Source organism: Pleurodeles waltl, chromosome 7 (assembly GCF_031143425.1).
Source record: "Pleurodeles waltl isolate 20211129_DDA chromosome 7, aPleWal1.hap1.20221129, whole genome shotgun sequence".
Taxonomy (NCBI): domain Eukaryota; kingdom Metazoa; phylum Chordata; class Amphibia; order Caudata; family Salamandridae; genus Pleurodeles; species Pleurodeles waltl.
Genome location: NC_090446.1, coordinates 157629663 through 157652601, shown reverse-complemented (window position 1 = coordinate 157652601; position 22939 = coordinate 157629663). Strand labels below are relative to the sequence as shown.

Genomic DNA, 22939 nt, shown 5'->3' with positions numbered 1-22939 from the left:
ATCCCCATCCGGTGAGCCCACAGGTATTACCTGAAGTTCACAATGGCAGTGGGCCACAAGCATTGTCAGTTCACTTTGTTCCTGTTCGGCCTCACCAGTGTTGCTTTCGGTGTTCTCGAAAGTGATGATGATGGTTGCAGCTCATTGTCGGGTGGGTTGCAGACTTCCCCTATCTTGATGACTGGCTGCTGAAGTCTGACTTGCGCGAGCAGTCGCCACCAACCTCCAGACTACAGCAAAGATTTTGCACTTGGTGGGGCTCACTGCAAACCTCTGAAGTTGCACCTAATTTCTGCTTAGACACTCCCTTCAATTTTAGTAGTTCTGGAAACTAGTCAGTTCTGTGCCTGTCTGCCAGAGCAGATTCCTAGATATTTGGGCTATGATCCTGACGGTTCAGCCTCAATCCTGGATTTCCTAGAGTCTAACTCTGAGTCTGCTGACTTCCTGCATCTGCTGGCCATCTTAGTGTCTCTGGTTTGGGTTGGAAGAGTATGGAATCCTGACATCCTGAGCATGATCATTGATCCTCTGATCAGGCTACCCCTTCGGGAGGATGTCCTGATGCAGCAGGCGGGCAATCTCCAGAACCTGAACCTAGGCACACTACACACTCATGTATCGAAACTGAGAGTGTTCAATCTTTCCTCTGAGGTTTGTGATGTAATTTTGGCAGCCAGATGTCCCTCCACTAAAATTGTATAAGCCTGCAGGTGGGATAAGTTTGTGGCCTGGTGCTCCTTGTGTCATGTGGACCCCCTTTCTGCACCACTGTCAGAAACGTTGCTATTTGTTTTATCTAAAGCCTTGCACGGCCTTGCCCTAGTACTGTTAAGGCGTACTTGTCAACCATTTTGGGTTTCCTGCCATTACTGGACCTACCTTCTCTGGTCAAGCCACCTGTTTAGACTCTGTTCCTGAAAAGTTCACAACACTTTTCCTCCTACTGCTTTTGTGATGCCTCCATGGCACCCCAATCTGGTCCTCACATTTCTGATGTGTTCTCCCTTTGGGCCAGTACACAGCTGTCCTCTGTGGCTCTTGACTCTCCAAACGCTCTTTTAGTGCTCATTACAGCTGCCACGAAGATCAGTGAGCTTCAAGCTCTGTTATTCCACCCTCCTTACACCAGCCTTTTCCCTAGCAAACTAGTCCTTTGGACGCGTGTCTCTTTCCTGGTGAAGGTTGTCAACTCCTTTCATGTTGGCCATACTTTTACTCTGCCTACTTTTTTTTAGCCCTGCCTCATTCTTCCAAGGAAAAGGAGGGAATCCATCTCTTTCTTCTTGAAGAGAGAGCTCTTTTGTTCTGCATTGGTAACACTAAAGACCATCAAGTGTATGATCAGCTCTTCATTGGGTTCATTGCGGTCAAGGCTGTGTAGAAGAACAACATCTCTTGATGGATTACGTTTGCATTAAGATCTCCTACTCTCTAGCTAAAAAGTAGGTCTAACGTTAAAATATAAATATGGAGTTAGTTTAGCTCCTGACGTTTTGAGACCCATTCCACCTGGCCCAAGGCCGCTACTACTCCATTGGCACGCGAGATACCACTCCTGGACATCTGCCAGACTGCTACTTATGTTTTGCTCCACATGTTCACAAAGTACTACTGCTTTTACAGTCAGATGCGTTGAGACAGGCATTTTGCTCGTTTGGGCCACCAGAACTTTATGGTTTGAGCTAGTTTGCACACCCACCTCTCAAGAGGTTGTTGCTTTGGTATCTATTCTAAGATGAGGAATCTGCAGTTAGAGGTCTGTATCAGAAAAACAAGTTACTTAACTTCTATATCCCATTTCCGGTAGAGAGAGTATATAATCACAGATTCCTCACCGACTCTCTCGTCCTCCCTGCTCAACGAACTGGGTTCCTCACTCTAAAGATCCCTTTAGAATCTGCACTCTAGTCTCTCATTGGTTTTTGCTCGGCTCCTCGTTTTCGGTGCCGAAATTGTCACAAAAGAAAGTGATGTTGGGGTGAGGCCGATATCGGCATCGCTGTGTCACTTCTGATGTGGACAACCCCAAGACGGAGCTGATCGACTCTATCTACCGGCCCACAGAGGTACTTCTTAAGATTTTCTGGATCCAGTCTGATGCCTAGGGAATGTTCCTAGATGAGGAATCTGCTGTTAGATAGTCTCGACCTGAAAAAGTGTTACACATGGTAAGTAACCTGTTCACCAGAATATGAAACTTTATAAATGACAATTGAAAACTATATTTTTGACTTAATGGAGTGCACTATATTGCGATGCTTGCAAATTATTTGATAATGTGTAGTCGTCATCTTTTTCATATTTTTGCTTAATGATTTTCCTCCTAAATAACAAAGCTATAGGTAATAACATTTAAAAACTATTTTGACCAGTCACTTTGCACTATCTTTAACACCATCTAAAATGGCTTTTGTAAATCTTAAACAAACGTTAATTTTTATATAACAAGAATTCTTTATGTTCTATGTTTTAGGAGGAAGAAATGTTTCGGCCAAATATGTTTTTTCTACTTTTGCTACCTCCCATTATCTTTGAATCTGGATATTCTCTACATAAGGTAAGCTTGTCCGAGATAATGTTAAAATGTATTTTGTATTTGCTGTTCATATATTTATTTAGCGGTTTTGTATTGCAAGTACAAGAGAGAGAGTGTCTTCAAATAGTAGCAGTTTCCCAAATCATAGAGAAGAGAGATAGATTGCAACTAATGTAGGATATGAAGGTATGCAGATTAGGTGGCGAGTAACCTTCGATATGATGCACGCTCCTTACAGACATGGTAATGCAAAATATTTTCCAATTTGGATTACATAGGTAATTATAACAAAGAGTGTCCTTCTTGAATGGAAGAGAAAGAAATTAAGACTTAAATTCTTTGTCATGAACCGTAGGAAACATTTTTATGATGACTTTTCATAACACTTTTGTACCTGGATGGACCAGTTGATATGCTCTATTAGAGAAAATTATTTTTTTGGTGCAAAAGTTGTTTCAAATGGTAGTTTTTCTCTGGGTCTGCTTTGTTTCAGAGACTCTTAGGTGCAAATGTGTTTTAATAGTATTGAAGTAGTAATAGAGGTTTGAGTGGTTTATAATGGAAGCTAGCGGGTCCATGTATAATTAACTAGTGAAGGTAAGGGTATTGAGCTATGTGGTACCTTTCTGATGGAGACCTGTTTGGTGGCAAAGTGAGTTGTCTGTTCTGATAAATTGTCCTTAGTATTCCACGAATGACAAGAACCATTTGAGGATTCCATTTACATTCAGTCTCTGTTTTATGCCTCCTCAGAGAAATGTAGTTCACCCTGTCTAGGACGCCTAAGAGGCCTAAAAGGATGACAACACATCCGCCTCCCTTGTCCTAAATGTAGTGTGCATAATCAATATATTTTAGTGTTGTTTCTATACTGTATCATGTGCTGATAACTGAATGGACCTCTTCCTGTGGGTAATTGTCTTTAATGAAGAACTTGAAGTGACATTCAGTGAATATCTCCAGCTCATTGACCACTAACAATAGTTTCAAGATAGGTCAGAATTTATTTAGGTTTTGAAGGTATGCTCCGTGTTTTGTTACTGTTTTAAGATGAGGTGTGACTGTCTCAGAGCCTTGAGCTAGTAGGAGTTTGGCAAGTTTCAGCTAATAGGTTATCACCAGCCAGTTGATCTCTTTGAGTAGAAAAGAGAGTATGGATTCAGAGAAATTAAATGTTTTGTCTTGGAAACGGGATTGATCAGATATGCATGGGTTATTTCTCAAAACAAGGCCCAGGATGACTTGGAGTTCTTTGTTTATTGATCAGAAAATTCGGCATTTGGACAAGGGAAAGTTTGATCTTTTTTATTTTTTCAAGGAAGAAAGTTGAGCGCTCTCCACAGTTTCTGTGTTCCTCAGCAAGGGTGGAAAAGTAAAGGCTTTACAAATTAAAATAGCTCTTGTTCATTTGTTTTTGGTTTGGTCTCTCTCTATTCTTATGAAGGTGAATGCGATGTTGAAGATGTATGTTTTGTATTTATTCCTTTCAAGGTATACGTCCGGTAAGGTTCTCCAGAAATTGATTTGTTCTGTGGTTAAAAAACAGTATCTCAAAAGCGGAGGGAGGCAGGCAAAAAGTTAGGGGTGACCACCCTAAGGCTGTCAGGTCTAACGTGTGCCCCTCCCCCCCCCCACCCAGCTGAAAGTGGGGAGAGCTACCCAACCTCCTGGAAGCTCTCATCGCTAAGGCGGCAGTATCTGGAAAGACCATCAGCTAAACTCTACTCTAAAATCTTAGCTACCAGGCTGGCAGTGATGATTGATACACTTGTTAATGTTCAACAGCACAGATTTGTTTCAGGTGGAATTCTACCATGCATATTAATACCACAATTGCTCTTTTTGAGGCAGCTAATAATTTAAATAAATTGGCTAGTATGATGCTCCTTGACTATGAGAATGCTTTTGACATGGTCTTGTGGCCCTATCTTTAGGCTGCTATGACTAGGATGGGGTTTGGTGTGAAATATATGAACCGCTCCCTTTGCCTATATCAAAATCCTAAAGTTTAGAGTTAGGATACATAGTAGTGTTGAAGCATCTGAGGCATATAAAATTCAACAGGGCGCCGGTCAGAGTTGCCCACTATCACTGTTACTCTTTCTAGTCTACCTGGAACCATATATCTCTTGAATCCTTAATAATGATTCAATTTCATCTATAGAGGTTAATGGGACTAGGGTGCATGTAACAGCCTGGCCTGATGATGTTGCTATATATTTAGCTAACAGGATTTTGCGATATTTCCCTTATTGAGCAGAAGGCATTAGGTTTTGGGGAGATATATGGATATAAAAAGAGTAAGAAAAAATACAAATCATATTTTACTATCCTATCAGCTAAAGATTCCCGTGTGACACCTTCTGCAACTTATTTTGCAATGAAAATTCATGCAATATGGAAAAAGTTATTAAGCTTAACTGTGAGTCTTTATTCTTTAAGTCTATTGCACTAATGAAGCTATGGCACCGGCTGTCAATTTCTCTCACTGGGAGATGTAATATCATTAAAATGAATGTGCTCGAAAAGTTTCTCTACTTGTTTCATGCCATTCCACTTTGAGTTCCTAATTCTTTTTTCAAGTGGTTGGACTCTTCTATCTGCAGCTTTTTTGTGTGGGAGTATGAGAGGGCCAGGTGAGCCATTAACTGCCTGAGAGAACCACAGGAAATGGCACTACCGGATTTTAAACTGTATATCTCAGCTGTCTTTGGAGAACCTATTTGTTGTATGTTGTGTGAGAAATGTGATCATAACATAGTTTGTAGTTTCAAATTAGGGGGAGACACGTGTACCTGCTTTTCCAGATTGGAAACTAACTACTTCAAGTGGGAGTGATTTAATGTAGTGCAGGATGCTCAGTCTATATGGATCGATTGGGGTAAAAAATCAATCTTGGACGTATTCATCTTTATACACAAGTGCTTAAAAATAATTTCTTTCCACCTATTGTCCATTATTCTACTTATCGGGTATGGCATATTTTGGGTTTAAAAACTGTCCGCCAATTCTTTCTAGTAGATCAAATGTTCTTTTTCTGATTTAAAAGGGGAGTTTGCACTCCCTGCTAGAAGGTTTTTTAAATATCTCCATATAGGAGATAATTTAATTAGGCATCCACCCTGTATTGTTGGGGTGCACAACATACCGGATTTCATTTTTAGGGATGACGACAAGATCCGCATTTCGATATTAAACACTTGTTTTAATGAGTTAAGGACAATGATCTGGGATATTGGCTATAAAAGGATCTAATTTGTTTGAGCAAGCTGTGGGTTCAGGATCCCTTGTTCTCATCTGCTGACAGCTTGCAAAGAAATAATAGTTAAGGAACAGCTAGATACTTGCTCAATTGGGTTCATTGTAGAGCAAGCTATTAATCATCCAGATAAACTAACGTCTGTATAGATCTGCTGTCAGAGGATTTTGGTACTTTTTCAATAAGGATTTTAATTGAACTGGGGGCTCTAGATTAAAAAGGTAATTAGAAGCACGTGGATTTAAACTCAATTGCTTGCATCGAACGGCTGAATGGTCTGTTCTATTATAATTAAATAGCATGTCAATTTTTGTGGATCAGTGTTTTTTGTGCTTAAAGCTGAGTGCACATATTGGTTAATACATGTGCTAAAATACTTCATAAAGTACAACTGTCCTACATTCAACCAAATTAAGACATTCAACTCACTTCCAGAGTAAAATCACATTTTACCACAAATCCAAGATAATTCTGCTGATACACCTCGGTCGCATTTTGTCCTTTGTTTAGAAATGTAATGCTGCAGATTTTCAGACTTTGGTTTTCCAAAGGTGTCATTACGGAAAGAATTACTTCACTGCTGTATAAAATACAGGCCTAGTAAAAAACACAAAGACCAAGCCACAGCCATTTGTCTGCTTCCCTTCTCTAGTAAGGCAGTCAACTGACACCTGTTCTGCCTTCAGTTAAGGATTAAAAGACATTAAAAATTATGCAGCTATTTCTTATGACCACAACTATAAACACCAATATCACAAGCGCACAAGTCTTACAAGGACAGAAATGAAAGCCAGTCACTGTTACACACAAAACTGATTAACACCACTGCTTTGAAAAAGGGTGAGGATCAATGTCCAAACTTAGAAATCAACTAAATATGGACTGATTGATGGTGCAGTATCTCCAGATGATGTAAAGATATAATTTCCTACCGATGCTAAAGCATGAATTAGATTTTTAAGCAAACTGCTCAGCTACACAGTGTCAAATAAGTGTGCTTTCAAACTTTGTATACCACTTTCCAACTTTTGTGTTTTAACCTAATACTGACGTGAGATATTTAAAAACCTAATATGCATTTAGGTTGTTTGTGCCTGTACTGAATCATTTTTTATTAATCCCTTAGCTGCTACGCCTTAGTGCTGAGCCCTTTTTTTGTGGTAGATTGCACTTAGGCCCCCATAATGGTTTGTCCACATAAGGCATCCACAGCAAATTTGTGTACTTTTCTTTCCACCATAGTGGGGGATCTAAAGGTACCCAGGGTTTGCGGATTCCACTGAAGGGGACTGAGAAATTAGCCAAATTATAGCTACATTTTGTTTTGTTTTTTCGAAAAATGGGAAAAAGGTGCTGCAGAATAAAGCATCTCTTTTTTCCCTGAAAATGGCATCAATGAAGGGTTAGCAGTGCTACAATCACCATCTTCCAAGCTTTCAGGAACAGGCAGTCTTGAATTAAAAAAAAACTATTTTATGAAGCAATGTACTGTTATGTCTGCTGGACCCTTCTGGTTGCGGGAATATATAGGACTTATAGGTTCACCAAGAACCCTAGGTATCCAGAGTCAGTAACTGAGCTGCACCTTGGAATGGTTTTCCATTGCGTACCAGGTATACGGAAATTAATTTGGTAAAATATGAAGAATGAAAAATAGGTATCAAGGAAGCCTACGTATTTCCGAAATGGGCACAAGATATGGATATTAGAAGCATTGGTTATTTGCACATCTCTGAATTTGTGGGTACCAATAGTAGCATGTGAATTAGAGGGCATTTCTCAAAATGACTTAGGGACAGATGTAGCAAAGCTTTAGCGACTCGCAAATAGCGAAAATCGCCGTTTACGAGTCGCTAAAGACACTTTGCTATGTGAAATGCATTTTGCGAGTCGGAACCGACTCGCAAAATGCATTTCCGAGTCGCAAATAGGAAGGGGTGTTCCCTTCCTATTTGCGAGTCGCACTGGTATGCAATTTCATTTGCGACCGCAATTGCGGTCGCAAATGAAAGCGCAGTTACCATCCACTTGAAGTGGATGGTAACCCAGTCGCAAACGGGAAGGGGTGCCCATGGGACCCCTTCCCCTTTGTGACTGGACCAAAAAATAATTTTTCAGAGCAGGCAGTGGTTCAATGGACCACTACCTGCCCTGAAAAATACCGAAACAAAAGGTTTCGGTTTATTTTTCAAAGTGCAGCTCGTTTTCCTTTAAGGAAAACGGGTTGCACTTTGAAAAAAAAAAAAACTGCTTTATTTAAAAGCAGTCACGGACATCGAGGTCTGCTGACTACAGCAGGCCTCCATCCCCGTGAGTGCCCTGACTCGCTATGGGGTCGCAAATCATTAATATTAATGAGGTGGGTCTTTGCGACCCCATAGCGACTCGCAGAAGGTGTCTGAGACACCTTTCTGCATCCCAAATTGCGACTTGCATTTTGCGAGTCGCAGGGACTCGCAAATTGCAAGTCGCAATCTGGGAATTTGCTACATCTGGCCCTTATTTCTTACACACTTTCTTACATTAGGAAGGCGTCATTTCTGTGATGGAAAGTTCAGGAACTTGAGGGAAGCCACAGACTTCCGTTCATCCAGCATTCCTGCAAGTCTCCCGATAAAAATGCTTCCTCACTTGTTTGGGAGGGCCAAGTGCTCGAGACAGGGAAGGGCCCAACACGTATTGTGGACACATCAAAATTATCTATCACAAAACCACCTGTTTTTGCAATGTGGAAACAGTGTTTTTGGTCCCAGGCTCAGCGGCCATCTAGGGAAACCTACCAAACTCAGACCTTCTGAAAATTAAACTGCCGGGGAAATCCAGGAAGGTGAGGTTTCAGTGGATCACCCAACTTTTTCCTACCCAGAATACCCTGCAAACCTCAAATTTAGCTTAAAAAAAAACACATTTTCCTCACATTTGTGTGTGAGATCACTGCGCCAGCACAAATATCCTACCACCCAGCATTCCCCTCGGTCGCCCGATAAAAATTATACCTCACTTGTGTAGGTGGGCTTAGTGCCAACGAAATGTAAGGGCCAAAAATGTGTAGAAATTGACTGGGAAAGAATCAGGTCCAAAAGGGCAGTTTTTTCCATACAATTTTAGCCTGATTCTGCCACACAAGTGAGGCAGAGTTTTAATCATTACAGATAGGGCAATGCAGGGTGGTACACATTTTGTGGATATCTGCAGATTCTGGAAGATTCCATCACAAAAATAATTAGGAAAAATGTGTGATTCCAGGCAAAGCTGAAGGTTTGCACAGCATTGTTTGTAAGAAAATGGTGTAGGGTGCTCTTTGGGGGCCAGAAAGACTGTGTCCTCATTTATCTGGGGGTAGAGGCAGCCCCCACCCCTCTTTAAAAACAAAATGAAAAAAACACACGTATATATTCCCCGGCAAATAGTAGGCTTTCTACCCACCACACCCCAGGGGGGCAACCAGGGGACAATTACCCTAGCTGCCCCGCGTGGGAAGCAAAAATACTTTGGTCTCCATTTAAATGGGGTGGGGGCATGCCTATGCCCATGCCCATGGTGGGCAACCCCACCCCTTCTTTATTAAAAAAAAAAAGCTTGGGTGTCTAGTGTGCTTTGTGCCCCCATGGGGCAGATTGGGGGTAATAACCCCCATTTCCCCACCTGGGGAAGCGGAAAGACTTTGCCTATTTTTTTTGGGAGGGGGAGGGTCACTGCAGTGCCCACTCTGGGCAGCCTCTAGACTGTTCTAAAAAAAAAAAAAAAAAAGGGGGGGGGGGGGGGAAATGGGGATAATTATCCAAGCTACCCCCATCCCTTCTCCCGAGGGAAGCAAAAAGATTTTGCTCTCCACTTCTATGGGGTGGGGGCATGGCAGCCCCAACCCCTCCTTTATTAATAAAATAAACCCTGGTTTCTAGTAGGCATATCGCCATGCGTGCCGAGGGTTGCGGCGGGGGGGGGTAATTGGGAGTAATTACAGGAGACTTTCTATTTTTTTATAGGGCTGGGTGAGGGCATTGGCATGCACATTTTGGGTAGCCTCCAATCCCATGTATTAAAAAAATAATCACTCGGTCTAGTGGGCTATTGCCTCCATCTGCCCCCGCAGTGGAGGAGACAGAGAGACTGATTATGCCACAAAATTAAGCGGGGAGCAACAGCCCTTGCCCAAGGGACCGCTCCCCCCCTCCCTGATGTTCAGTGGGTGGATTCCTGCTTGGGAATCACCCTCACTGGGGGATCCACAAGAAAGGGGTAGCATTGGAAAGGGGAGGGCTCTCTTGTCAGCCTTGGTGCTCGGGGAGCTGAGATAGCCCTCTGAGCAATGAGGCAGTGAAAGTGAAATGAGCCAATTTGGTTTAAATCAAATGGCATCAGTGCGCCACATGTACTGACCATCATTTCACTGAAACAAAAGAGGAGCCTAAGGAGATGGGGAAGCATTTCCAACGCCATGTGTGCAAACGTCCAGGAGCCATCCGACGAACATGAGCACAGATGCATCGCACAGTCGCCAGCTGTCTGATGCATTGAAGGTGTTCAAATAGAGCTGAATTGACTCTTCAATAACCATGTTTTGGTTAGCTAAATGTTTTTCGGAGATGCATGACAGAGTACCAATGGCCAGTACGGCCATGGGTGTAGCCAGTCATTGTGCTGCACAATAAAAGCAGCCTGACCTCTCACAAACACTTCTAGAAGCTAATCTCACTGGATTTAAGCATATGGAGAAACAACAGAACCTTCCAGCACTTAGCAGGGGATTTTAAGTAGGACCCCTTACTCTGCCGTCCTCATAAATCAAAGCACACACACATACAAAAGACTTGTAGTAGTTACAGTAGTTTATTATACATTATAAATTATGTAAAATATATGTATAATAACTACAATGAGAATTAGTAGAAGCAACTGTTAAAATGGTGAGCACCACAAAGACAGGGATTCTCCTGCTTTTTATATGTTGAAGTTGGCTCTTGAAGCAAGTATATGGTTAAAAGAATGGAACAACATAACACTTGAAGACAAGAACATGCAATTTCCGTTGATGGGTGTGAGAAAGCTTGAAAACCTAAGGCTAGTGATATAAAAGACAAAACCACAACCTAGACCTCTACATTTAACAGCACTGATAAACAAGTTACATACCTTTGGTAACACCCGTTCTGGTAGAGAGTATCTAGCTACAGATTCCTCACCTTTTGAATATTCCCCTCTCTATACACCTGTCATTGAGACATATGCGTGGTCTGTTGCGGCACATGCCAGATTGACCCTTAAATGCCAAGTTATCTGATGTTCTATTGGTTTATCTCTTGCCCAGCAAGTCTAAACTTTGAGCACAAATAAAAGCTATTTTTTAAGCATTTTTTAGGTTTGTCAGCTTATCCCTCATTGTTAAGTCACCGGTTGTGATGCTCTTTTTGAAAGGGATACAACATATGTTTACCCCTTCTCCCTGTGCAATGCCCCAATGGGACTTTACTTGGTTGTCACTTATCTGATATTTACCCCTTTCAATAAGCTTCACAGCTGTTCCTTACAGCTCTTAAGACAGTGTTCTTCATCGCCATCAGCACAACATATCGGAAGAACAAGTTCCTTACCTTCGGTAACAGTCTTTCTGGTAGAAACTATCTAGCCAAATATTCCTTATGAGCCTCCTTTTCTCCTTGTTCTGTGATTGGATTGTGTCCTTGTTCTATCCATTAAGATAATCCGAAGTCTAGGAATCTCCACATTGGTCACAACCAATTTTCTTTTGGGACTCTGCATCTGTGGGTGCGGACAGCCCGAAAGCAACTGATGTGAGCACAGAGGGCTACAACCTATATAAGCTCAGCACGCCATTTTTGGATTGGAACAGCATTGGCGAGGAGCCACAGAGCTCCACCTGATGATTAGAGGGAGCGGTCCCTTGGGCAAGGGCAACTTCCCAGGGGGTGCAAAATATTTTTAGGCCTTTTATCGGCCTATTATAAATAGGCCGATTTTCCCCGGGGGCGGGGGAGGCAGAAACCCCTAGACACCAGGGATATTTTTTTTTTTATGCTTTCTTTATATTTTTACATATGGGTAGGCACCCCATAGGCAAGGGTCTCTCCCCTGGGGGGCAAATTGTATTTAGACCATTTATGGCCCCCTTGGGGACAGATCGTCCTATTTTTATCAGGCCAATCTGTCCCCCTTGACACCACAGATTTTTATTTTGTCAGTTTCACGTGAGGGGAGCGACCCCTTGGGCAAGGGTCGCTTTCCTGGGGGGGGGGCAAATTTGTTGTAAGGGGGGAAGAAAACCATAGACACCAGGGATTATTATTATTTTTTTTTAATATGTGGGGAGCGACCCCTTAGGCAAGGGTCATTCCACTGGGGGCAAATTTATTTTAGGCCATTTCTGTCCCCCTTGGGGGAAGATCGGCCTTTTTTTTTTTAGGCTGATCTGCGCCCGGGCGGGGCGGCAGAAACCACTTAGGCACTAGGGATTGGTCTGCGTGTGTTTTATTTGGGGGGATCCCCTTGGGCAAGGGTTACTCCATATGGGGGCACATTACTGTTGGCCATATCTGCCCCCCTTGGGGGCAGATCAGCCTATTTGTGGAAGGCCCATCTGGCAGAAAACCCACCAGAGACTAGGGAAGATTTTTTTTCAAAATAAGAGGGAGAGAAATGGCCATACCTCCACCCCAATAAATGGGGCCAAAGTTGTTCTGCCCACCAGTGGGCAGATGGGGCAGTTACCCCCAGTGCACACCGGGGGGACGGGGACGGGACAGAAAGTCTACTAGATCTACTAGATGCCAGGTAATAAAAAAAAAAAAAAAAAGTGGGGTGGTGGCTACCAACCAGTATAGGCCTGGTTATGCCCTCACCCCAACTGAACGGGGCAACAGTCTTCCTGCTCTCCCCCACACACTAAAACATCTTATCCTAAATTGGTCCTGCTGCGGTGATCCCACACAGAAATGTGGGAAAAATTTGATTTGTTTAGCTAAATTTGAGGTTTGCTGAGGATTCTGGTTAAGAAAACATTGGGGGATCCACGCAACTCACACATCCCTGGATTCCCTCAGGTGCCTAGTTTTCAGAAATGTTTGGGTTTGGTAGGTCTCTCTATATGGCTGCTGGGCCCAGGACCAAAAACGCACCAATCCCCTCCCCACACACACAAAAACAGGTAGTTTAGTATTTGATAATGTTGATGTGTCCACATAGTGTTTGTGGGCATTTCCGTTTGTGGGCACTAGACCTACCTACACAAGCGAGGTACCATTTTTATCAGGAGACTTGGGGGAACACTGGTTGGAAGGAAATGTGTGGCTCTTCTCAGATTCCAGAACTTTCTGTCACCGATATGTGAGGTAAAAGTGTTTCTTTTGGCCAGACTTTGAGGTTTGCAAAGGGTTCAGGGTAACAGAACCTGGTGAGAGCCCCCAAGTCACCCCATCTTGGATTCCCCCAGGTGTCTACTTTTAAAGAATTTGCAGGTTTGGTATGTTTCCCTAGGTGCCGGATTAGCTAGAGGCCAAAATCCACAGCTTGGCGCTTTACAAAATACAGGTCTGTGTTCTTTGGGAGAATGTGAGTTGTCCATGTTGTGTTTTGGGGCATTTCCTGTTGCGGGTGCTAGGCCTACCCACACAAGTGAGGTACCATTTTTCTCGGGAGACTTGGGGGGAATGCTGGGTGGAAGGAAATTTGTAGTTCCTCTCCGATTATTGTCTGTAGGAAAACCTTGTAGGATCTACACAAATTACCCCTTTCTGAATTCAAAATTTTGTCTACTTTTGAGAAATGTTTAGCTTTCTGGGATCCAGCATTGGTTTCACACCCATTTCTGTCACTAACTGGAAGGAGCCTGAAAGCACAAAAAATAGTAAAAATGGGGTATCCCCCAGCAAAATGCCAATATTGTGTTGAAAAATTGGGGTTTATGATTCAAGTCGGCCTGATCCTGAAAGCTGGAAAGATGGTGATTTTAGCGCCGCAACCCCTTAGTTGATGCCATTTTCAGGGAAAAAACCACAAGCCGCATTCTGCAGCCCTTTTTTCCATTTAAAAAAAAAAAAAGACATTTTGGCTAATTTCTTGGTCTCCTTAAGGGGAACCCACAAATTCTGGGTACCTCTAGAATTCCTCGCATGTTGGAAAAAAAAGGACGCAAATTTGGTGTGTGTAGCTTATGTGGACAAAAAGTTAGGAGGGCCTAAGCGCGAACTGCCCCAAATAGCCAAAAAAAGGCCTTGCAGCGGAGGGGTTAATGATGAGCAATTTGTGCTGTTTGATAATGATCAATGCATCTTCTGTGCTCTAAAGAGATTAACTGAATGAATGGACTTGTTCAAGAATCACGAGGATGAGTGATTTCCTTACCCTCATCATCTCTAATGCTGTCAATACTATTTTGTGGCCTTCTACATGGACCCAATTAGGCTGGCTGAACAGAGTATTGTAAATTCTAGTTTGCGGTGCGTTGCGAGGATACGCGTTGAAGATGCATTGCACAGCCGAATGTGTTCATTCTGAAATGCGGTGAGGCTGCTATGCTAGGCACTACGTCTTCGTTGAGGATCCCGTCAACAAGGGCTTGCGATGTGAAGTCCGAGGGTACGTTACGCAGTTGGCGCAGTGCATCGGTTCTTAGGAGCTGCAAGGCAGCGATGTGGAGTCTGGTGTTGTGCGCAGTGTGATTCTGATGGGGCTGCGAAGGAGATACAGGTCTTTGCGACGGGTGCAATTCATGCAGCAGCTATTCAGCATAGGTTAGCACTGTGCAGCAGTGGAGATGCATTGGTTCCGCTGGATCCACAGCGGCTGGTAGAGCACCATGAGCCCTCCCTCAAGGTTTCGGGACTGGGGTAGCATGTGTTGGCAAGGTAAACTCACGGATGGCAGAGACTAGGTTGTTGGATGCCTGTGGTGTCTCTGAGGCTTCAGATCTGGAAGCCACCCAACTAGCCTTTGGAGTCACTCTGAGTTCTCAGTTCAAGAGACGCAGGTCCAGTCCACCTCAGCCAGGTAAGAGGGCAGCAGGTCAGCACAGCAGGGCAGCAGTCCTTCAAAGCAGCAGTCCTTTCAGCAGCACAGCAGTTAAAATCAAATTCACCATACATTAGGATTTTTCATTACAATTCCAAGGACACCAAACATGAGCTGCTGACTTGATCCCATTCGGAAATAAATGTATAAAATATAATGAAGTAACTCAAATGTTATCCTATGGGTGAGCTCGGACTTACAGTAGTAAAAACGAATCTGAGTTTTTCACTCCCAGGACATGTAAAACTTAAAACTAGTTCCACATTACTAGGGACTTACAAGTAAATTCATGATGTCACTTGAGTATAAGCCAGTCATACCATGTTTTAAAGACCGAGCACAAGAACTTTAGCAGCGTTTTTTTCCAAGTAAATTTTATTTAGGTTTTAGGGTGTACATCCTTTACGGTTACAAGTTATTAAAAGAGGAGCAAACGGATTGCTGTCTCGTTGTAGCTACTTTACAATATAAATGAAACATTTAAAATTGGATACATAACAGTGAAATCTTAGACTGGAAAACATAGTAAAGCAACATTCATATATGAAAGGAAGCCGCTCTGGTGTAATTTGAGCTATATGTAAGTGAGCATGTTGTTGTGTGTGTTTGGCTAGTGCCCCAATCAAACGTTATTAGCTTGAAGGCCCTGCTAAGGCAGAATAAATATATGAAATTAAAATCCTTCAACTTGCAGGGGAGAACAAGAAACTGGGGAGAGGTTTCGGGTTGAGAAAGTAACGGTAAGAGCATTGGACTAGTATCAAGGTGATGGGACTAAGATGAGGATCGGAGGGCATAAAGGGGCAGGGGATGGCTGTGGGAGTGGTCACCAGGGCGCTTCATCCTTCGTGTTGCTGTCCAGGAAGTGTTTTTTTTTTGTGGAAAAGTGCCCCAGAGGTGGAAGGGGAGACCCAGGAAATTTAATTGATTCTGTGTTGGGGATCATCTGATGCCAAATGTGTCTCTGGTAGTCAGAGAGTAGGGGGGGCCAAGTATTCTAAGAAGGTGGGATTATCGGCAGTTAGTTCCTTGAACTGTGTAAGCATATTGTCGCAGGCCACTGCTGTGGGGCGCCTGCCGATTTGCCAAGCCTCTTCACAATGTAGCTTTCCGCCTCTCCCCAGCTGAGTAACGCCCTGTGCTACTAGGGTAGAGTTGAGGAGTGTTGGGCCCTCCAGGGTAGGGTCAATAAACGTTTATCCAAGAGAAAACCGAGGTTAGCGAAGCAGACCTGCACCTCATGATTTTTCCACCCGTGGACGATGCACAGGCGCTGTAGCCTCCTAGGTATTTAATGTTGTTAGTTCAGTGACAGTAGCTAGTGTAGTGTGTATGGCTTGCCAGTAGCCGGCTATGGCGGGGCAGAACCAGATTATACCTTGTAAATCAGCAATCTCTGCGTGGCATCTGGGGCAGGTGAGGTTGACCGCTGGAAATATAAGATTCAGCCAGTAATGCGTGAGATATTCCATATGTAGTATCATGTATTGGATATTTTTGAAGCATGCATTTCTGGAAATGGACTGAGGGGGATGGGACTCTAAGGCTTTGGACCATTCTGTGTCATGCAAATGTCTTGCCAAATCCTCCTCCCAACTGCATCGAAGATGTCAAAGTGGTCCTGGTATAGTCCCTGATGGCTTTGTTAGAGCCATGTTATTAAGTGGCACCCTTTCCCCATAATGTATAATGTGTGTATCACCATGTGGGTAAGCGAATCTTCATCTGTTGTGCTGCATAGTGACCGGAGCCTCACCAGTAGCTTTCATGTAGGAGGAACTGATCTGAGGGAATATCGTGATCTTGGCGTAGTTGGTCAAATGTGAAAAGCTGGGCATTGTAAAAGAGGCTACCCACCGTCTCCCGGGAGTATTTGTCCCACTCCGTCAGCTGGTCTGCAGTGAAGGGCCGCAAGGACCCTGGCAGGCTCTGGAGGGGATCGCAGGAGAGTAGGAAAGTACTTATTATGTTAATTGGGAGATCCGGGCTAGGCACTTTCTGCAACTCATACGTGAAGGGACCGGGATCAGTGCTGCTTGATATTAGCATGGAGAAATTGGTGTCGTATGTGTTGGGTAAGGGGGCCTTCATCCGTGCTTGCTCGTACAGGTTTGTGCCTGCCAGTCATTAGAACATGCACGAGTTGTGCCACTAGGTAGTAAGTTCCAAAGGATGGCACTCCAATGCGTCCCTGACCTGTTGGCAGCTGTAGCTTGCGGAGGGCTATTTGTCAACTCCCCAGTCCCACAGAAAGTCTCACAGCATCTTGTCCAAGTCAAGGAAGTATCATCGGCTGGGGAATACTGGTACATAGGCAAAGTAATATAGTAGTCTGGCAAGAACTATCATTTTGGGAAGGGCGACCCTGTCCATTACGGCGAGTGACAGCCAGTGCCAAATTCGCATTTGCGACTTGAGAGCTGTGAAAGCCTGCTGCAGGTTGCCTTCGAGGTTGACACAGCCGCCGTCAACGTTAGTGATGATCCGCCAAGATGTATGCCTCATTGTGGTGCGTCGTGATGAAATGGGAAAACACATGAGCTCTCCCAATTCACTTGGAGGCCGGTGACCTCTTTGAAGCCCCGAAAGGTTGCTTAAATGGAAGCCAGGTCTGTTGAAGTGTTGTGGAGGTACAGAAGCCACCATTTGTATGGAGCAATGTAGCGTGCATGGTCCCATGAAGTGGGATACCCAATTGCCAACCCTCTAAGCGAAGTAGATGGGCTAGTGACTCCATGGTGATGCCCAAAAAAATACTGGGGAGAGTGGGCAGCCCTAGTGCGTCCCACGATCCACTGGAAAGTGCGTTGAGATCAGGCATCCCACGAGCAGCCAAGAAATCGGGTTTGTGTATAAAAGTTTCATATATGCTAAGAGACGTGGGTCCAAATCCTTGAGGAAAATCGAAAAGGTAATCCCAGGACAGGGAATGAAAGGGCTTTTCAGGTCCAATATGAGGCATGCCGCTTGAGGGTAGGGCAACAACACCTGGTCCATGATATGAAAGAGGCGTCTGATGTTACTAGATGTGTTGCAGCCTGGGACGAATCCATCCTGGTCAGGATGGACTAATGCAGGTAGCACCTGTGGATAGCATGTCTGCGAGGATCTTATCCATCTTGTAATCTGCACTGAGTATGGCTGCAGGTCTTTAGGGGGCTAGGTGAGTGTGGTTCATATCTAATTTCAGTAAGTAAAAAGCAAGGACTCCGGGCCAGAGGTGGAGAGTGCACCAGTGATGAGGGCCTCATTGTATACTGCAGCTAATCTCGGGGCAAGATGAGTCAAGAAGCGGTTGTAATATTCTAGCGAGAGACTGTCTATCCCAAGGGTCCTAATGCAGGCTAAGTCGTGTATCTGCTTTTTCACCTCTGCTGTGGTTACCAGCTCATCGAATTCCGTGTGCTCTAGGTCAGTTATGGAGTGTAGTGGAAGCGGGTTCATCTCAAGTTGCGTGTAGTCGGGTTGTGTATGCCGTAAAATTATAAACAGCGGAGACGCTCCAAGAGGGTAGTGTGGTTCACCTTACCGTCCGCCATAGGCTGCTAAGTGGTGTCATCCAGGAGGGGGTGATTATCTGTTGCCGCCACTGCCTCTTCGGCTGCCTGAAGAACACCAGTCATCTCCCTATAAACATCGGATATGTTTTGAATACAAAAGCCTTTTGTGACTATTTTGAAGGAGTCCCACCTGATTTCATGGGTGATGGCTGTGCCTTGGTACTTTTAAAAATACTGGGTAATGTTGGTTACTTGTATATTGCAAAATACTAGGTCATCTTGCTTGTCTTTAGACAGCCGCCAGATGAGAACCCGAAAATGCGGTGTGCCTCAATTCCTATGTCATCTATATGAGCGGCCAAAGTAGTCCGAGTTGTTAAGCCAAGGAATCAATTCTGGGGAACATGTGAAATGATTTAGGATGACGTAGAGGTAATGAGGGACTGAGTAGTGAGTATAAGTGCTAATGTGAGTTATGCGTTCTCTAGGCATTGAGGAGAGGCCAGTGTTGGGTCCATTAGAGAACTGCCTCAAGTGTTGATGGGTAAGTGGCTGGGGATGTGGGAGCGGTCAAAGGAAGTCTAGTATGTTGTTGTAATATCCTATAATATTGAGGGAGGCTGGTACTCTAGCTAGCGCAGGCCAGAATGTCACTTGATCCGTGTTCGGTTTATATACAACACAGAAGGACTGGGTCTCCATCTAGCCGGACTTCCACAAACACGTATCTCCTCTCCTTGTCGATTACAGTGTTTTAGGCCTCAAAGGTAGTTCCCAGCCTGTTCCAGAGTAGGGCGCCTTTGGCATAAGCAGAGTATATTGTGCCCTGTTATGACTGTGCCCCGCCAGCATCTACTAAGCCGCTTAGTGAGATGTATCTCCTATAGGAAGCTGATTTGATCCTGCTGTCTCCTCATTTATAGGCATAGATGGAGTATCTGTGGCACGCTCTATACACCCCCTCACGTTTAGTGTGAGAAATGCAGTGGTCTGTCTGTCAGCCTTATGGAAGTATAGAGTGTGTGGGTGAGGAGGGAGAGGTAATGGGTGGACACCCGGCCTAGGCTTTTGCTCATCTCTGCTGAAGGGAGAGAAAGGTATTACCCATGCAGTGGGACAAGGAACAATGAACAATGAACAAAGCTCTAACAACAACCTGAGCCTGCGGTTGGAAACCGTACAGCCAAATATGCGCTCAAAAAGCACGAACACATTGAGGGAGGGTGGAGGCAGTCTCCTATCGAGAGGTGAACTTTGGGGGGTGCAAAGTGGCAGGTGTGCAATCGTAATCATGCCACAGCTGGGTGGGCTGTTCTTCCTCGTTTCTTCAGAAGTGACTTGCATGATAATGAAGGGGAAATGAAAATGACATGGCGGGTTCCCTAGGGATGGGATCTTTCGCCTTGAGTCCAGGGTGGGTCGGCGGGTGTCGGTCCGATGCTGTCCTTCTGATGGATCACTGATGTGCCAGGGGTTTATGAGGTCAGAGTAGGTTGTCCACTGATTGAGATTTTACCATGGGACCGGCCAACAGACCTGTGTGTCTAGAGTCATCTGAGGCTGTGTCATTGTCACTCGCGACCAGGCTTTATTTATTGTATGTTGAGGGGGGATGAGGATTGTCAGAGGACAAATAATGCCTCAGTGGCTAACTGTTGACTTTGTCTCAATTTGTGTGGGAGGGAGCCCTGACAGTGCCCCCAGTTTTGCTTACCTGAGTGAAGTGCATTGTTGTTGGATGTCAGGGGACGACAACACCCCTCAAAGGGTGCTTCCACCCAGACCCAGACTGAGTCTGGTTCAATGAAGCAGTAAGTCTGTTTGTCGTGCATTATCTTCAGCTTTGCAGGAAGTACTGGGCGTTGTGATGTCTGAAGCGACGTCTCGCTGCCAGGAAGGATGAGCGCTGGTATTTTCACTATTGTGTAATCAGGAAATATTGAAATCCGTCAGTTCTCGTTCTCGAGTGGGGTTCCCTGTCTAGCAGCCTGTTGGACTGCATCTCTTTCTTTATAATGAAGCAGCTTTGCAACCACCTGATGAGGGGGTGCCCCTGGTGAGGGCTGGCGGTCCAGCACCAGGTGTGCCTTCTCTATGGAGAAGTGGGGCAAGAGGGATTGGGCTGGTGTGAAGGATTTGACCCCTCCTATAGGATCTTAGTCATGGTGCAGGTTCCTTCTGAGCCGTCTGGCAGGCCTACTACACAGATACTATTCCTGCGAGCTCTCGTCTCAGCATCCTCGGATCAGTATTCTAGCCATTGTGCCCTTTTGACGAGGTCCTTTGTAGTTCTTGCTTGGTCTGTTAATTGCGGCTGCAGATCTGTAATGTTGAGCTCAGTTTCTGTGACTCTGGAGGCCAGTTTTCTTTGATCTCCATGTAGGAGGCCAAATTCCACCCATATCTCCTCTATCGAGGACTCAATGAATGGGCAAGACGTCTCAATTGCCAATAGTATGGCATCCAACTTGGCAGCAGAGTCCTGGGGTTGGAGAGTCTCCCTGCTCATGGTGGATAGGGGAGTGGGGCACCGGTGAGAGTGGTCGGGGCTGGCTCTTGGTCAATTTCTGTCTGCCTGTTTTAGCCAGTGTTGACCCAATCTGAGCCAGGTACTGCGTGCCATGCGTCTCGCCAGGTGGTGTACTGTAGAGCTAGCATGGAAAGTTTACTGCAGTCAGTTTCCTGGATGTATAATAAGGGTGTTGCAGCCTGCTGAGGTGTGGTGGTTTCCCCTATTTTGGCTGGTTTTGTGGAACTTCAACAGCTGGGGACAATCCGGCCCCCTTGTATGGCTATTCTCGGCTGAGTAATGGGTATGTATGTCCAGGGCACTGTAAGTTCCTTGTGTGTTGAGGGGCTAGAGGACAGGAGTCCCGGTGAGGGTCTCCATCTCCTTACCCTCATAAGTTGGTGGGGGGCGCTTAGGATTGTCCCAGTGTCTACAGTCCACCCACTGGTCATGTGTCCAGTGGTTAATGACATGAGTCTCCTAAGGCCCCGGGGTGTATGGGTCTCTTTGTCTCCAGGCAGTGTACGGTATTTAAGATATGATCCCCTAGTCGCTGGGTGGCCTGTAACTGGTAGCGTGCAGTGTGGTGCTCCCCTACATGGGGATGTTCACTCTGTGGACTGGTCCGCACCTTTGCTCAACAGGCCCTTCTGCCTTTCAGGATTTCCACTGCGGTGGTTGTAGGCTAAGTAAGAGCAGCCAGAGCAGGGAGGGACGGTGAGGGCAAGCGCCTTTCCCTCATTGCAGCGGTTTCTTGTGAGGCCTTGTTTCTCCTTGTAGGCTCCACTACTTATTCAGTAGCCTTCCACTGGAGTCACTTACTGTGCATAGATGACACGCCAGTTAAGACCTCTCTTGAACACTCTGAATTTGTCTGGGTGGTGTGCCCTCTCTGGTCATAACTGCCAACAGACAGTGTGCAGGCTGTTAATTGGATGGGCCCGCTGCATTGTACTGTGAGCGGTAATGTGAGCCTTTTTCACCACATGGCAATTGTTTGTTGCAGTGGGTACTTTGTGGCTCTTGAGGCCCCTCTGCTGCTGAGACATCCCTGTGAAAAGCACTGTGTAGTTCTCCTGTGGACAATTAATTGTTCCAAGCAGTCCTGCGCTGACATTCGGCCCACATGCCAACTGCACGCCGATAAGAACTACTGCACGCAGTGGGGGAGTTCGGGTATCTCCTGCTGCACGAGTGATCCTGGTAGGGGGGACACCAGCAGCCCAGCCGAAGGGTCTCGCCAAAGAGGTTGTAGCATATGGTCTCCACTGGTATGCTGCGATGGGCGGCCGGCTATGTATGAATGGAGGCCCTCCCTCGCCCTCCACAAGCTGCCGGTATACCTTTTAGGGATGTGATTAGTCATCCAGGTGCCTATCAATGAACTGAGTGTGTAGTGTTTGCGGTCTCGCAGCACAAGTCGCATGCCCTCTGAGGTCCTCAGCCGGGAAGGCTGCGGGGGGATGGGGCCGCAACGCTCTCTGGTTGTTTGCAGATGGGCTTGGTAGTCTCAGTCTTGGAATCTCTCAGTCACAGCAAGGGGAGGCTTCGGTCTCGGGCCCTCAGGCTGTTCTCATTCTGAAGCGGGGCACTGTTACAAAATTGCGTCTGCTGTCAGGCCTCGTATATCAGTAGTGCGGCCTTGGGGAGGAGAACCATCCCTTTCTGGCAACTCTTCCAGCTCGATTTTGCCACTTTCAGCTGCCCTCTGCCTTCGCTCCTCTCTCAGCTGTGTACAAGCAGCGGATGCAGCGTGGTGAGACAATATAATGGTAGATAGCGCTACCTGTCTGGTGGAGCTCTGTTAGCTGGCATTCGCCATCTTTGGTGGATATGCCACGCCCAAGCCCCTTAGCACTGGTAAAGTGCACAGAGTCCTAAGACCAGCCAAAAGGAAGTCAGCAAAAACAGGAGGTCCGGAGGTAAAAGGTTAGAGCGAAAATCACACCAATGATGCCAGGAATAACATGCTTCATCCAAATGTATTCATTGTCAAGTTCAAGAAGGCCGTTCAAAAGACCATTGAATCAACTTCGTTCCAGTCTAATTATATTTGAAAGAGACAATAATGTGGTTATGATTGCATAGTAGTTTAGGGCCAACCTCAA

General features: G+C 45.2%; 1 protein-coding gene across 1 annotated transcript in view; it reads left to right on the top strand.

The window, feature by feature from the left end:
- The window catches only part of SLC9A8 (solute carrier family 9 member A8), a 567556-nt gene that overhangs the window by 234702 nt on the left and 309915 nt on the right, over positions 1-22939 (top strand). The window contains exon 5 of the mRNA XM_069243441.1: positions 2477-2560. Coding sequence (XP_069099542.1) covers positions 2477-2560 — 84 coding nt within the window. The remainder of the gene's footprint in view (positions 1-2476; positions 2561-22939) is intronic.